Below are 15609 nucleotides of genomic sequence, written 5' to 3'. Positions count from 1 at the left end.
CTCATACATACACACATACTCAAAAATGCAGAGAGCAAAACTAAAACACAAAGTAGCATGCCACATAACTGAGACAAGGTTGGATTACACTCCTTTCAAATTATTTGAATCTGTGCACATGGCCAAAAAAGGATACTGTATGTGATATTCAAATAGTATCGTCCAGCTGGTAATGTTGGATGTAAATCATTTTTCCTCTCTATAAGACGATACAACTTACGAAAAGTAGGTAATGCTGCAGTACGCATCCAAACAATAAAATCCTCATTTATGAACCCACTATTATCTTCGTCAGGATCCAGCATGTATACTGGTTTAACCCAGTTTACTGGCTTTGTTGTGCCTTAAAAAGGAGAGATCGGTGTGGGGTGGGGAGACAAGACATTCAATTCTATTGAGAGTTTCACTGAAAATTCACACTCTAATAAAACAAAGATACACAATATGAATAGTTTCCTTATGTTCAAAAGTAGAATTATATTCAATTCTAAGGAAGTCTTAAAGTCAAAAAAGAAACCAATTCCTCACATAAAAACTTAACAAATAATTACAAAGATTTGACTGATACCTCAATTAAGAGAATACTAAAAGTAGGCTATTGAGTATATTCCAAAAAGCAAATGACTTAATACAAAGATATAATGGTGAGAAACATTACATTGTGAAATCAAGGAGGCATAGAAACAAAAAGAAATTTGGACTTATAATTATTAATAATTTAAATAAATAAATAAATAAATAAATACTTGTTTAAAATAAACTTTGTCACAATTTTAAAAGATTATGGCTGAGCTGAAACACTTACAAGGAAATACCAGAGAAATTCAAGATTAAAAGTATACTACGTTTCTTTTAGAATTTCAATACATTAGAAGATACTACATATTTTACCTAACTTGACATCAAGTTAAGAAAAGTTGTCTTTTAAAAAGCATAAAATAAAATAAAATAAAATAATAAAAAGCATACTTTTTTAAGATTCTAAAGACAGAAAATTTTAGGTACTTCATTAAAACGCCTAGCTTATGTTTTAAGGGATATTAGTAATATTTTACCTTTGAATCGTTCTTCTAGGGGAATGTCTGCTCCAGGGGGGTTTCTGAATTTCACATTTTTATCTGTCCACCAAGCAATACCTTTCTTTTTCAAAGGAATAGGCGTAGGATCAGATTCATTGCCAACCAGAAACAAATCTAGTGTATCTAAACACAAGAAAAGGAAGATACTGCTAAACATCTACTGAAAATCCACAGTACTGGCTTTATTCCATGAGAAATGAGGATCTGGTACTTGCTCCCAAAGTGGTTGTAACAAAGTAGGCACATGATGAGCATTTGCTCTTGATTATTTACATGTGAATTAACTACGGTAACTTTATAATCCTAGATGAACTTGCCTTCCCTGCATAGTTCCAGGTCATTTTCCTACATGGCTAGCTGATATGTGATATGGTCAAATGTTTTAATATTAACCCAAATAAAACAATTTGCAAGGTAAATCTGCCTCTCTTTCCATTCTTTAAAAAAAAAAAAAAAAAAAGCATTGCTAAATAGCTCCTGGCTTATCAATTTCTCTCTCTGCACTGTCCAAACTGGTAATCACTAGCTATATGGCTACAGAGCCCCTGAAATTACGGCTGGTCCAAATGACTATGTTTTGTAAGGATATAATATACATCAGACATCAAAGATTTAGTATAAAAATTAGTATATAAAATATCTCACTAATAACTTTTATATACTGAATATCACTTACATGCTGAAATGATAATATGTGGGGCATACTGAGTTTATAAAATATAATTAAAATTAATTTCACTTGTTCCTTTTTTATTGTTTTTAACGTGACTACCAGAAAGCTTAAAATTATACACGTCTCACATTTATGGTTCACATTACATTCATATCAGACAGTGCTGTTCTAAATGATCAACTGTAGCCCCTTTTTAATGGTATAAATATTCAAAGTTGTTGGTAAAGGTAGCCTGGCATTTATTTTGTCATGTATGAAATAGTAAGTTAGCAGAATGTCCCTGCTTCTTTCTTCCCAGAGACAGAAATTCATTCTTAAAATATAAGAATTCATAAAAGAAAGTCATAAAGCATTATAATACCCCACTAAATAACTAATCCACATATTTATCTTAAAGCTGTTGAATTTCTCAATTTCATTCATGTTTCTGAAAGATTATACAAATATTCCTAATTACAGTATAATATATATGTATATAATCTTTGTTTATCTCTGTCTCATACCATTAAACATGCTGTTGGCAATAGCTCCACAAGGAGCAATTGGTTTGTCTTCATTTCTTCGATAAGGCTCACATTCCTTACTGGGATTCTGATATTTAGAAGGAAAGAAGAGAGAAGTTATTACCCAGGCCTCTGGGAGAACTATGAGTTAGTCCTAATTACTGATTAAAAATTCAATCCCTACATATTTCTCACTTGCAATGCATATAAAGTGTCTATAGTATAAACAGGCTGTAAATAATACCACATTTAATTACTCAAAATATATTCCTTAACATTACTGCATTATAGCCTTTCTTTGCATATACTGTCATATAGGTATATGTCAAATTGACTTTTTTTTCTTTTTATAAATTTATTTATTTTATTTATTTTATTTTTGGCTGCGTTGGGTCTTTGTTGCTGTGCACGGGCTTTCTCTAGTTGCAGCGAGCAGGGGCTACTCTTTGTTGCGGTGTACGGGCTTCTTATTGCGGTGGCTTCTCTTGTTGCAGAACACGGGCTCTAGGCGCACGGGCTCAGTAGTTGTGGCTCACGGGCTCTAGAGTGCAGGCTCAGTAGTTGTGGCGCACAGGCTTAGTTGCTCCACGGCATGTGGGATCTTCCCAGACTAGGGTGTGAACCCGTGACCCCTGCATTGGCAGGCTGATTCTTAACCACTGCGCCACCAGGGAAGCCCCCAAACTGATATTTTAAAAAATTTTCATATCAACACAGAAATCATAGTTACAAACTGTTTTCTGCCCAAGAAAAACTAAGACGCTGTCTATTGTCAATCCAGCTGTAACAGAATGAAAGGAATCTTAAACTGGAAGTAAGAAGACTGGAGCTTCGGGACTTCCCTGGTGGTCCAGTGGTTAAGACTCTGGGCTCCCAATGCAGGGGGTCTGGGTTTGATCCCTGGTCAGGGAACTAGATCCCTCATGCATGCCGCAACTAAGAGCCCGCATGCCGCAACTAAAGATCCCGCATGCTGCAACTAAAAAAGATCCCGCATGTCGCAACTAAAAAAAACAAAGATCCCGCATGCTGCAACAAAGATCCCACACGCGGCTCCCACATGCTGCAACTAAGACCCAGCGCAGCCAAATAAATAAATATTAAAAAAAAAAAAAAAGACCTGAGCTTCTAGTTCCAGCTATGTACTATGAGACTTCACGCAAGTCCCTTTATTTATCTGCACTTCACTTATAAAATGAACATGTTCAAGTAGATAATTTCAAATTTTGTAATTTGGGGTTAAATCCCACGTGGAAAGAAGGGAGGGAGGGAGGAAGAAAAGTCTAATGCAGATTCCTAGAATATACCAATCTTCTCTAAACTGTGCACCCAGGTATAAAGAAAACAAAAATGTTGGCAAGGCAAACAGCACTTCACCTGTCCTCCAGATTTGGTTTTGACTTAGTCCCTATTGAAGATCTCAAGCAAACGTGGAAGCTGTAGGATTAATCCAGAGATTCTACCAAGTCTGATATTAGGTGTACATCTGAGTTGTTCTGCGACTCCAAGGCCACATTAAGCCATGTCTCACAACACATAAACAAACCAAGATAGTCTCAATTTGAAATTAACTAGAACCTAGTTAGGCCTCTTAGGGCTATTCCATTATAACCAACCTTGACTCGTATCTACATTCTCTGTGTCTACACTGGAAAAAGAACTACAGGAGTGAAAAAGACAGGAGAAGGTTAAGAAAATGTGGCAGGGAATCTCGTAAAGTCTCTTTAATATTTGACTTCTCAGCTTTTTGGTCCCTAAGACATCTACATTCATAAAGTTAGTATTCTAAGACCATGAAGATAGACAATGTATAACTGGCTTATTACTATTTGAATGTTTTGATGAAAACTGATTTCAAAAAAATAAGGTAAATAAACTCTCAATGGGGCAAATATATGCTAACCACTAAACCATTTTGGAGGGGAGGGGGGCAAGGAACGGCAACTTTATTTGGAAAACCAGCAGACAGAAAAGATGGTGGACTAGTGTCCCAAAGAACCATCTTCTAACTACTAAATTATTGAAGAAGTTTTTTAAAAAAAGGAAAATATTTACTACCTATGCATCAGGTACTGAACTAAGCAATGCTAGGTACTTTGCAGTAACTGGCTTAGGAAAGCCATTTAATAAAGAGTACCTAACATGTACCACATACCATGTAAGGCGCGAGAAATGGAAAAATGAAAAAAAAGTCCCTGCTTTTCAGCAGCTCACAATGTAATATAGGAAACAGACTCAAATACAACCAACTATAATATGAAATAAGAGCCATGATAAAGGTGTCTATATTCATTCCATATATATTTATTAAATGCCTTTCATGTGCTAGGTACTGGAGAGGCACTTGGTATACGGTGATTAAAGAAAGTCATGCTCCCTGCTCTCATGAGCTTGCAGTGTAGTTGGGAGGACAGAAGATAAGGGGAGACTGTCTCTGGAGGTAGTATCATGAAAGTTAAGACCTAGAGAAAGTAGGAGACAGCCACACGAAGAGCAGGCAGAAGACGGCTTTAAGCAGAGCGAACAGTACACACCATTTAGAAAGAACTTGATACTTCTGAGAAGGTAAACAGGGAATGTAGTTAGAGTATGGCAATAAAGAAAATGACATATGATGAGAGTGGAGAGTCATGCATAGCTCAGATCATCCTGAGTAAGCAAACCACTGAAAGATTTTAAGCAGGGAAGTGGTATTTCCTTTTTTTAAAAGATCACTCTAGCAGCTATGTAGAAAATGGCCTGGAAAGGAAGAGCAAGAGTGGATGATATGGGGAGACAGTCTGTTAAGTAAAGCGAGAAGTGACTTGGAACAGGGTATGGATGAAGTAAATATGTAAAGAAGTTATTTTGCATCCAAAGACACTCAAGTAAACAGCAGGCCTGAGGTGAGAGGACCTCCAGGGAAAGAGTAAAAACCACACTCTAGACAAATGAAATGGAAATGCCCAAATGGGCAGATTACCTGCATCACCAGGCATGGTCAGGGAACAGCATATATGGCCCAGGGCAGCCAGGCCAAAGGTACATTAAGGATAGAATATAAAATCAAAGGCTGAAGTGGTAGGTTGACACCAGACTGTGAAGGGCCTTCCATACAATGTTAAGTTACTTGAACTTCAATCTGTCTGTTCTTAACATCTCTACAATTTTTGAAAGCCACCTGGTCTTAAAGTCATATATTTTGGTCTAGTCCAGGGATCGATAAATGACAGCCTGCAGGCCAAATCCAGCCCAGCACCTGTTTTTGTAAATAAAGTTTTATTGGAACACAGCTACCCATTCACTTAAGTATTCTCCATGGCTGCATTCATTCTACAATGGCAGAGGTGAGTAGCTGCAATAGACTATATAACCTGCAAAGCTGAAAATGTTTACTATTGGCCCTTTACAGAAAAAATTCATCAATCCTTAGGTTTAGTCTAAAAGCTCTGCTTGAGGTTTGGAAGAAAAGAATCTCAGCTTCTTTTGCCCTCAGTGAAGAGAGTGTGTATCTATATAAAAGAACTGTAAATCAACCACCACTTCTAGGTCTTTCAACACACCCAATCTATGATCCCAATCAACAAATTCTTGGTGTGTCTCATCAACTTGGTGTGTCTCACAGAACTTCACCTTCTCTGGACTTGAGTCCTTAAAGTTGGATCCCACAACATAAATCCCACATGGACTAAAAGATATTGCAGACCTAACCAGAATCTGTAAATAGACTTATTATTTCTTAAGATCCCAAACATCAGGAAATAGCAATAAAACCAGGAAGGATAACCTAGAGTAACTTTACATTTACCAGGACCATTCTGGTCCCAGTATGGTCCTAAATTGCATTCTAAGAGTGTCACTGTTTCTAAGAGATACTTGAATTGCTGAAGGTTTGCCGCATTGGCAGCAATAATATAAAATACTTGGGCACCAACCACTACTCTGAGAAGCTGAACAACAGTCAGGGAACTAAGATCCTCCAGTCCACAGATTCACACACCAGGCTGAGCATCAGAAGGGGAGCTTGTTAAGAATAGATATTTTAGGGCTTCCCTGGTGGCGCAGTGGTTGAGAATCTGCCTGCCAATGCAGGGGACACGGGTTCGAGCCCTGGTCTGGGAAGATCCCACATGCTGCGGAGCAACTAGGCCCGTGAGCCACAATTACCGAGCCTGCGCGTCTGGAGCCTGTGCTCCGCGACGGGAGAGGCCGCGATAGTGAGAGGCCCACGCACCGCGATGAAGAGTGGCCCCCGCTTGCCACAACTAGAGAAAGCCCTCGCACAGAAACGAAGACCCAACAAAGCCAAAAATAAACAAATTAATAAAAAAAAAAAAAAAAAAGATATTTTAGAGCTCCACCCCTGTAGACACAGACATATGAGACTTCGGAGAATCCTGGAATCTGTATTTTCAAAAAGCTCCTCAAGGGCTTCCCTGGTGGCGCAGTGGTTGAGGGTCTGCCTGCCAATGCAGGGGACATGGGTTCGAGCCCTGGTCTGGGAAGATCCCACATGCCGCAGAGCAACTGGGCCCGTGAGCCACAATTACTGAGCCTGCGCGTCTGGAGCCTGTGCTCCGCAACAAGAGAAGCCGCGATAGTGAGAGGCCCGCGCACCGCGATGAAGAGTGGCCCTCGCTTGCCACAACTAGAGAAAGCCCTCACACAGAAACGAGGACCCAACACAGCCATAAATAAATAAATAAATAAATAAATAAAATAAATAAATAAAAATAATTAAAAAAAAAAAAAAAAAAAAAAAAAGCTCCTCAGACGGTTTTTCAGTAACCCACACCCTTTGGACTTTACGACTCGGGCTTCCCACAAGGTAAAAAGCAAAGAACATGCATGTTCAATTCTAAAACACAATCTCAGAAATTAAAAGTAGCTTATTTACATATTCCTACCCAGTGTAATAATAATGAGTAAACTCAAACAGAACAAATTATATTCCCAGAATGCTAGACTCATCAAAATTCTATTACAAACAGATTAACATAGCAAAAATCCCAATGATACTACCGGAAACAAGCAGGTTGTAATGTGTCCTCTAGCTGCAAGAAATCATTAATCTGTGCAAATTCCAGGGGAAAAAATTTTAACTAAAAACCTTCACTAAACAAACTAAAAATGTCAAACAACACTTTAATTTCATCTAACGTTATTAAATTTAACATTTCTAATTGAACAATTACCACATGTTCTTAGTTCTTAGACACCGTAGTTTCACGTTCCATCATTTTACTTACAAGTAAAGCACTAGGATCTCCATTTAGTTGACTATCATCTCGAGATTTCACATAACGACGATGGTTTTGATAGAAATTAGACAGTCCATAATACATAAACACATTGCCCTAGAGAAACAGAAAGGGAAAAAATGTTCATATAAAATTATTAAGTATGAAGTTGTTTCATGCATACATAAAAGCTATGTAATTTGCACTAGTTTAGAATTTGTGATAACTTAAAACAGTTACTGGGGTGAATTCTACCAGTACTTAGCAATCTAAAATGGTACAAATTGTAAATAAGGTTTAACAGTCAAACCAAATCAAATAATGTTAAAGAATCAAATCAAATAAGGTCAAAAATCCAAGAGTCAACTTTGAAAATACTCTGAAAGACCTCAAAGATGTCTATTTACATTAAAACAAACAAACAAACAAAAAAGCTCTCAAGGAATCTATTAAGCCTAGTCTGATCTACGTTCAGTTGTATTTATTTATTTTTTAAAAGATTTTTTTTTTGATGTGGACCATTTTTAAAGTCTTTACTGAATTTGTTACAATATTGCTTCTGTTTTATGTTTTGGTTTTTTGGCCATGAGGCATGTGGGATCTTAGTTTCCCAACCAGGGATCGAACCTGCACCCCCTGCATTGAAAGGCAAAGCCTTAACCACTGGACCGCCAGGGAAGTCCCTACTTTCAATTTTAAATCTTCTCTAATTCAGATTGGTCTTCATCCAATTAGCATCAACTTTTCAAAGGAATAATGCTTTCAAGCTTTCATTTACTGCCCAAAATAAATTCTGAACTTGAATTGGGACATAGTAAATTTCTCAGTAGGATACTATATAATATTAGTAATGAACAAATTAATAATTAGTAAAGTATCTAAGATAATGAGTCATTTTATAATAATCAAGAAAAGTACTTTAGTGTATTCAGTGGAGTCAACTTGGAAATAACCTGGGAAATAAGGGTAACCTACATACACTGTAACTATTTAGAAGATGTTATGAAGTCATCTTGAATGACTAAGATTTTTAGAGGTGGCAAAAACATCAGCTATTTTCTCCTTTCTGGTTGCTACCTCCATTGTCTATAACTTTATACTCAATTAAAAGGAATTCAGAAAAAAAAAAAAAAGGAATTCAATAACATTTTGCTTTATTTGATTTGCTGTTTTCATATGCACAATCATTTATTTAAAGCTTGATTTTCAAACGTCAAAGTATGCAAACTTTCCCATTCCATATAAAGAAAACACTTACATAGAAATCTTTCATTTATTTATTTGGTTGGTTGGATTTTTGTTCTCTAAAAAGGCTTTTAGTCTAATTCAGTTTGGGCTTGTAAAGGAACACAGAGCCCACAAAAGAATGAATCTGAGGATGATCACCTTTGCAGAAGAAAAGTTCTGAAATGCTAAGTGTTTTTGTATGGGGGAAGAAACTAGTGGAGCTTCTAAATCATTGCAAGTCTCTTCCATGTCTTTAATTCTGCCTGTCTGACAAAAGCAGAACTTAATGCTTCTTTATAGTTTGTCCATCACATAAAAAAATCAAATTTTTATGATGTTTTAAAGTTATATGTTATTTCTGCCAAAACAAAATAAAATAATTAAATTCCTGTCTTCTCCCTCATTTATTTTCATACTTTTTAAAAAGGGAGCGTTACAGTCCCCTATCTCAGGGCAACAGCACCCACAACCACTAGATGGCAACCATCTACTAGGGACCTCAGAAGTCATCGCGACCTTTACGAAAATCTAAAGCATAGCTACAAAAATCTAAAAAGTTGGCATGTATTAAAGCAGTTTTGCTCCCTGAAGAATAAAACAATAATTTTTTAAAGCTCAATTTTCAGGTAAAGGAGAACACAAACAGGTCTTGTCATGCCTATTTCTGAATCTTTGTGTCCTTTAGCATCTGCTCAGTTTCCAAGAAGAATGACAGATAAGTGTGAATGCAAAAGACACACAGACCACACACACACACACACACACACACACACACACGGATGGTATTCTAACTGCTTGTCAATAAGGTTTTACTAAGTGTTTGCATTTATGTTAAAGTATCATATCTGATGAAAAAATAATGCAATTAAATAATGGGTGAATTTGTATTTATTTTCCAAAGTAAAACTTATAGTATTAAAAGTAGGCAAAACAGTTTGAGCAATAATTTTTTACATACAAGTAGATGTAGATAGAAACTTGATATAAAAAAAATGTTTATACAGTTATAAAATTTTCCAGAAAAAGAATAGGTTTTAAATTTAATCTAAACTACTAACTACAATAAACTATTAAATTAATGTATTTAATTATCAGACAGCATAATCCAATAGCAAAGCAAAACAATCTTCCTCAAAAGTGTATAGATTCCCAATAAATTAAAGCAACATCTCAACAAGAAGAAAATAACTAGTAAAAAAAAAAAAAATTTAATATAATATCAATATTTTTTAAAGCATGGGTTTTCTAAAACATTACTTGGGAATACAGACCTCAAATGACTGTTCCAGTGTGAAGTTAATGGTACAAATACAAGGCGTCACGTTCGGAGACAAACATTTATTGCAGGGACTGGCAGGGTCCGTGCCGGTATAATCAATCTGCAAGAGAAAAATATAACTGAGCACACTTCCTTGGAGAACGTGGACACACTCTGAAATAATTTGCTATCAGAGGGAAAAATGAGTCTGACGGAGCAATAATAGCCCAGAAGAAAACTTTTTATAGGATCATCTGTTTATTTTGACAGTGTGAGGTGTAAAAACTGGAAAGGGTCCTATGTCATCCTACTGGCTCATCTCTCCTTTTTACCAAAAGAAATACATTTATGCATAAAATCATAAGTACAAAATTCAAACTGCATGATGTATAAAGATTTAAATAACTATAAAGTCTAAACAACTTTTCCATCATCTCAGCTTTCCATGGCACATTTTCAAATTAAAAAAACAAACACACAGACAAAAAACTACCAGGTTTCTCAAGGGCTACCATTTTTTTAAAACCTGGTGTTGGATAATTAAGAATCTGTCTTATCTTTCTCCTGGGTTCCTGGCAGGGAGCCTCTAAATCCCTTAAAATTCCCCTGGTGATAAGAGTGTATTTGTATTTGATAAGCCCCTTGATTCACACCAGAGTTTATGCTAAGGAGATGGCTCAGGTGAGGGCTGGTCACCAGAAAGACTAGATGTGATTAGGGACTCTGGACAAGCCCAAACTCTGGAAGGAGGGAGAAGGCTGGAAATTTAGTTCAATCATGTGGCCAATGTTTAATCAATCATGCCTTCATCATGGAATTCCAATAAAAACTCTGGCCACCAAAGCACAGGTGAGCTCCCAGGTTGGTTAACCCATCAATGTGCCCTGATTCTACAGGGAGAGGGCACGAAGCTCTATATTCAAGACTCTCCCAGACCTTGCCAAATGTGTCTCTTCATTTAGCTGGTCCTAGTTTATATGATTTACGATAAAACTATAATTGTAAGGCTAGCACTTCCCTGAGTTCTGAGTCATTCCAGCAAATGATGGAACCTGAGAGAAGTTACAGTAACCTCCCATATTTTTAGGCAGTTGGTCAGAAATGCAAGTGGCCTGGAGACCTCTGAACTTGCAACTGGCATCTGAAGTGAGGGCAGTCTGGGGGAGGGGGGCTTGGGAACTCCCGGGTTTGTAGCCAGTTGGCCAGAAGTATGGGTAGCCTGGGGCCCTGACTCGCAGCTGGTGTCTGAGTGGTCCTGAAGCACAGTGTTGGGGACCGTGCCCTTACACCTGCGGAGTCCGACACTAACTCAGGTGGTCAGTGTCAGAACTGAATTGCAGTACACCAGCTGCTGTCAGAAGACCTGACCAGAGAGCTAAAATGAGAAAACTTTTTCCATTATACAAATTTTTTAAAATAGATTTTATTTTTTAGAGTGGTTTGAGGTTCACAGCAAAATTGAGTGCAAACTACAGAGTTCCCATATACTCCCTGGACCTACACATACACAATCTCCTTGATTGTCAATATCCCTCACCAGAGTAAGGCATTTGTCACCAATGATGACCCTACGATGACACATCATTATCATCCAAAGGCAGTGGTTTACCTTAAGATTCACTCTTGGTGTTGTACATTCCATGGGTTTTGACAAGGGTATAATGACATACATACACCATCACAGTATCATACAGAATAGTTTCACTGCCTAAAAAATGCTCTGTACTCTGTCTATTCATTCCTCTCTTATCCCTAACCCCTGACAACCATGGATCTTTTTACTGTCTCCATAGTTCTGCCTTTTCCAGAATGTCACATAATTGGAATCATAAAGTACGTAGCCTTTTCGGATTTACCTCTTTCACTTAGGAATATGCATTTAAGGTTCCTCACTGTCTTTTCATGGCTTGACAGCACATTTCTTTTTAGCATTAAAGATTATTCCATTTTCTTGGTCCACCATAGATTATTTATCCATTCACCTGCTGAAGGATATCTTGGTTGTTTCCAAGTTTTGGCAAGTACAAGTAAAACTGTTATAAACATCCATGTGCAGGTTTTTGTGTGGACCTAAGTTTTCAGCCCATTTACGTAAATAACAAGGAGTAGAAATGCTGGATTACATGGTAAGAGTATGTTTAGCGATTTTTTTTAATTGCTTTCTTTCTTTCTTTCTTTCTTTCTTTATTTATTTATGGCTGTGTTGGGTCTTCGTTTCTGTGCGAGGGCTTTCTCTAGTTGTTGTTTTAATTTGCAATTCCCTAATGATAATGTCAAGCATCTTTCACTTGTTTACTTGTCATCTGTGTACTATATGGACTAAAGGTTTATGTCCCCCCAAAATTCATATGTTGAAGCCCTAATTCCCAATGTGATTAATTTGGAGGTGGGGACATTGGATTAGGGTTATTTATTTATCTTTTAAATTTTATTTATATTTTTGGCTGCGTTAGGTCTTTGTTGCGGCGCACGGGCTTTCTCTAGTTGTGGCAAGCAGGGGCTACTCTTCGTTGAGGTGTGCGGGCTTCTCAATGCAGTGGCTTCTCTTGTTGCGGAGCACAGGCTCTAGGCATGCAGGCTTCAGTAGTTGCAGCATGTGGGCTCTAGAGCACACGGGCTTCAGTAGTTGTAGCATGCGGGCTCAGTAGTTGTGGCTCGAGGGCTCCAGAGCACAGGCTCAGTAGTTGTGGCGTGCAGGCTCAGTAGTTGTGGCGCACAGGCTCAGTTGCTTCACAGCATGTGGGATCTTCCTGGACCAGGGATTGAACCTGTGTCCCCTGCATTGGCAGCTGGATTCTTAACCACTGCGCAACCAGGGAAGTCCCTGGATTAGGTTTAGATGAGGTCATGAAGGTAGGGCCTCCGTGATAGGACCAGTATCCTCCTAAGATGAAGAAGAAAGACCAGAGCGTGCTCACGCTCACACTCTCTCTCTCTCTCTCAGCTACGTGAGGACAAAGTGAGAAGGCAGGCATCTATCAATACAAGTCAGGAAAAGGGTCTTCACCCTTTTCAGGGTGAAGAATCTGAAGGAACTGAATCTGCCAGCACCCTGATCTGGACTTCCCAGCCTCTAAGACTGTGAGAAATAAATGTCTGTTGTTTAAGCCATCTAGTTTATATTATTTTTTTTTTATAGCAGCCCAAATTGACAGATTTTGGTACTGAAAAGTGGGGTGCTGCTTTAACAAATACTCAAAAAGACAGAAGTGGCTTTGGAACTGGGAAACGGTTAGAGGCTGGAGATTTGAGATGCATGCTAGAAATATAAACATTAAAGGTGATTCTGGTGACATCTCAGACAGAAATGAGGAGAGTTAGAAAGAAAGCTTCCATCTCCTTAGAGAATTAATAAATAAATGTGATCAGAATATTGGTAGAAATATAGATGGTAAAAGGCCATCCTGGTGGCGTCTTACTCAGAAATGAGGAACATTATTGGACAATGGAAAAAAAGGTGATCCTTGTCATAAAGTGGCAGAGAATTTGGCTAAAGTGTGCTCTAGTGTTTTGTGGAATGTAGAACTTGTGAGGGATGAAACTGGATATTTAGGTAGATTTCCAAGCAAAGTGTTCAAAGAGTGTCTTGGTTCCACCTGACTGCTTATAGTAAAATGGAAGAAGAGAGAAACAAATGGAATAAGGAATAATGTTAAGCAAAAAGGGACCAAAACTTATGATTTGGAAAATTCTCAAGCCTATCCATACTACAAAAAATGAGAAAGCTTGTTCTGAAGAGAATACTACGGTGTAGCTGAACAATCATTCAATAAAGAGATTAGTGTGGGTTTGAACCATGGACCTAATCAGCCATTCCAGCAGAAACACTGCCAGTGTGAATGGAAGGGGAAAGAGAAGGGACAAAATGAAGGAAAGCTGAGGGACTTGCTTAGATCCTACAGGACTGGCCCATACAGCCATTCGGCTACAGAATGTGCTATTGATTCTCCAAGATGAGAAGAATGATCCCAAAGATGATTTCGACACCATCAGGGCTACATCCTTGGTTCATACTGGGGGAGGAGTTCAACAGACCAGATAGCAGCAATCCGGAGCCTTGGGGCAGGACTTCTACCCCAGTGGATCCTGAAGGCAGAGTGTTAGACCAAAGAGTATTATTCTCAAGCCTTAAGATCTGATGATATTTGTCTTGCTAGGTTTTGGAGACTTGCTTGGAACTCATCACCCCTTTCTTTTCATTTTTTCCCCTTTCAAATTTGAGTGTCTATACTTTGTCTGTCCCTCTATGGAATTTTGGAAGCACATCTGGTTCCACAGGTTCACAGCTGGAGAGAAATTTTGCCTCAGGATGAATCATACCTTGAGTCTCACCCATATCTGATTAAAATGATATTGAGAAGACAGTTTAGACTTTAGAGTCGATACTGGAACCAGTTGAGACTTTTGGGGCTGATGATGGAATGAAAGTATTTTGCACGTGAGAAGGACATGAATTTGAGGAGCACAGGGGCAGAATGTATGAACTGAATGTTTGTGTCTCCTCTCCCTCCAAATTCTATGCTGAAGCCCTAATCCCCAATATGATAGCATTTGGTGGTAGGCCTTTGGAAGGTAATTAGGTTTAGATGAGGTCAGGAGGGTGGGGCCCCCATGATGGGATTAGTATCCTTAATAAGAAGAGGAAAAGAAATCAGAGCTCCTTCTCTCCATGTCATGGTAAGGACACAGCAAGAAGGTGGCCATCTGCAAGCCAGAAAGAGGGTCCTCACCAAGAAGTGAACCTATCAGCACCATGATCTTGGACATCCCTGCCTCAAGGACTGTGAGAAACGAGTACCCGTTGTTTAAGCCACCTAGCCTACATTTTGTTATAGCAACCTAAGCTGACTAAGATATTGTCAGGTGAGGTATCTGTTCAGGTCTTTTGCCCATTTTTAATAGGGTTTTCCATTTTCTTTTATTGACTATTAAGAGTTCTTTGTACATTTTGGTAACAGTCCTTTATCAGATATGCCTTTTAACAATTTTTTCTCCCAGACTATGACTTGTCTTATCACTCTCTTGATAAGTAATAATTTTATCATAAGCAACCCTAATAAACTGTCCTTAATAAAGTAAAAAAAAAAAAAAAGCCAACTAATTTTTATTTCTGAAACTGAACATTTAAACTTTATATATGGATATTCAATTTCTTTCCATAATTGAAAAAAAAGGTTAAAATATGTATATAGAAAATAGAGCATCAAATTACAACATCTACCGAACCCTCCTACATTGTTGGTGGAAATGTAAATTGGTACAATTTACAATTGTACCTATTCTTGCTATGGAGAACAGTATGGAGGTTCCTTAAAAAACTAAAAATAGAACTACCACGTTATCCAGCAATCCCACTCCTGGGCATATATCCAGAGAAAACCATAATTCGAAAAAATACATGCACCCCCCAATGTTCACTGCAGCACTATTTACAACAGCCAAGACATGGAAGCAACCTAAATGGCCATCAACAGAGGAATGGATAAAGAAGATGTGGTACATAGGGACTTCCCTGGTGGTCCAGTGGTAAAGAATCCACCTTACAATGCAGGGGACGCGGGTTTGATCCCTAGTCAGGGAACTAAGATCCCACATGCAGTGGGGCAACTAAGCCTGCGTGCCACAACTACTGGGCTCACGTGCCTCAACT

At 38.1% G+C, this 15609-nt stretch overlaps 1 protein-coding gene across 1 annotated transcript in view; it reads right to left on the bottom strand.

Moving 5' to 3' along the window:
* Positions 1 to 15609, bottom strand: part of TMEM30A (transmembrane protein 30A) — a 44025-nt gene that overhangs the window by 9942 nt on the left and 18474 nt on the right. The window contains exons 2-6 of the mRNA XM_036871795.1: positions 9973 to 10080; positions 7484 to 7591; positions 2256 to 2343; positions 1056 to 1202; positions 137 to 343 (exon numbers count right to left, since the gene is read on the bottom strand). Coding sequence (XP_036727690.1) covers positions 137 to 343; positions 1056 to 1202; positions 2256 to 2343; positions 7484 to 7591; positions 9973 to 10080 — 658 coding nt within the window. The remainder of the gene's footprint in view (positions 1 to 136; positions 344 to 1055; positions 1203 to 2255; positions 2344 to 7483; positions 7592 to 9972; positions 10081 to 15609) is intronic.

This window comes from Balaenoptera musculus, chromosome 12, assembly GCF_009873245.2.
Source record: "Balaenoptera musculus isolate JJ_BM4_2016_0621 chromosome 12, mBalMus1.pri.v3, whole genome shotgun sequence".
Lineage (NCBI taxonomy): Eukaryota > Metazoa > Chordata > Mammalia > Artiodactyla > Balaenopteridae > Balaenoptera > Balaenoptera musculus.
Note: the sequence above shows the minus strand (reverse complement) of the source record. Positions and strands in the feature narration are given on the sequence as shown.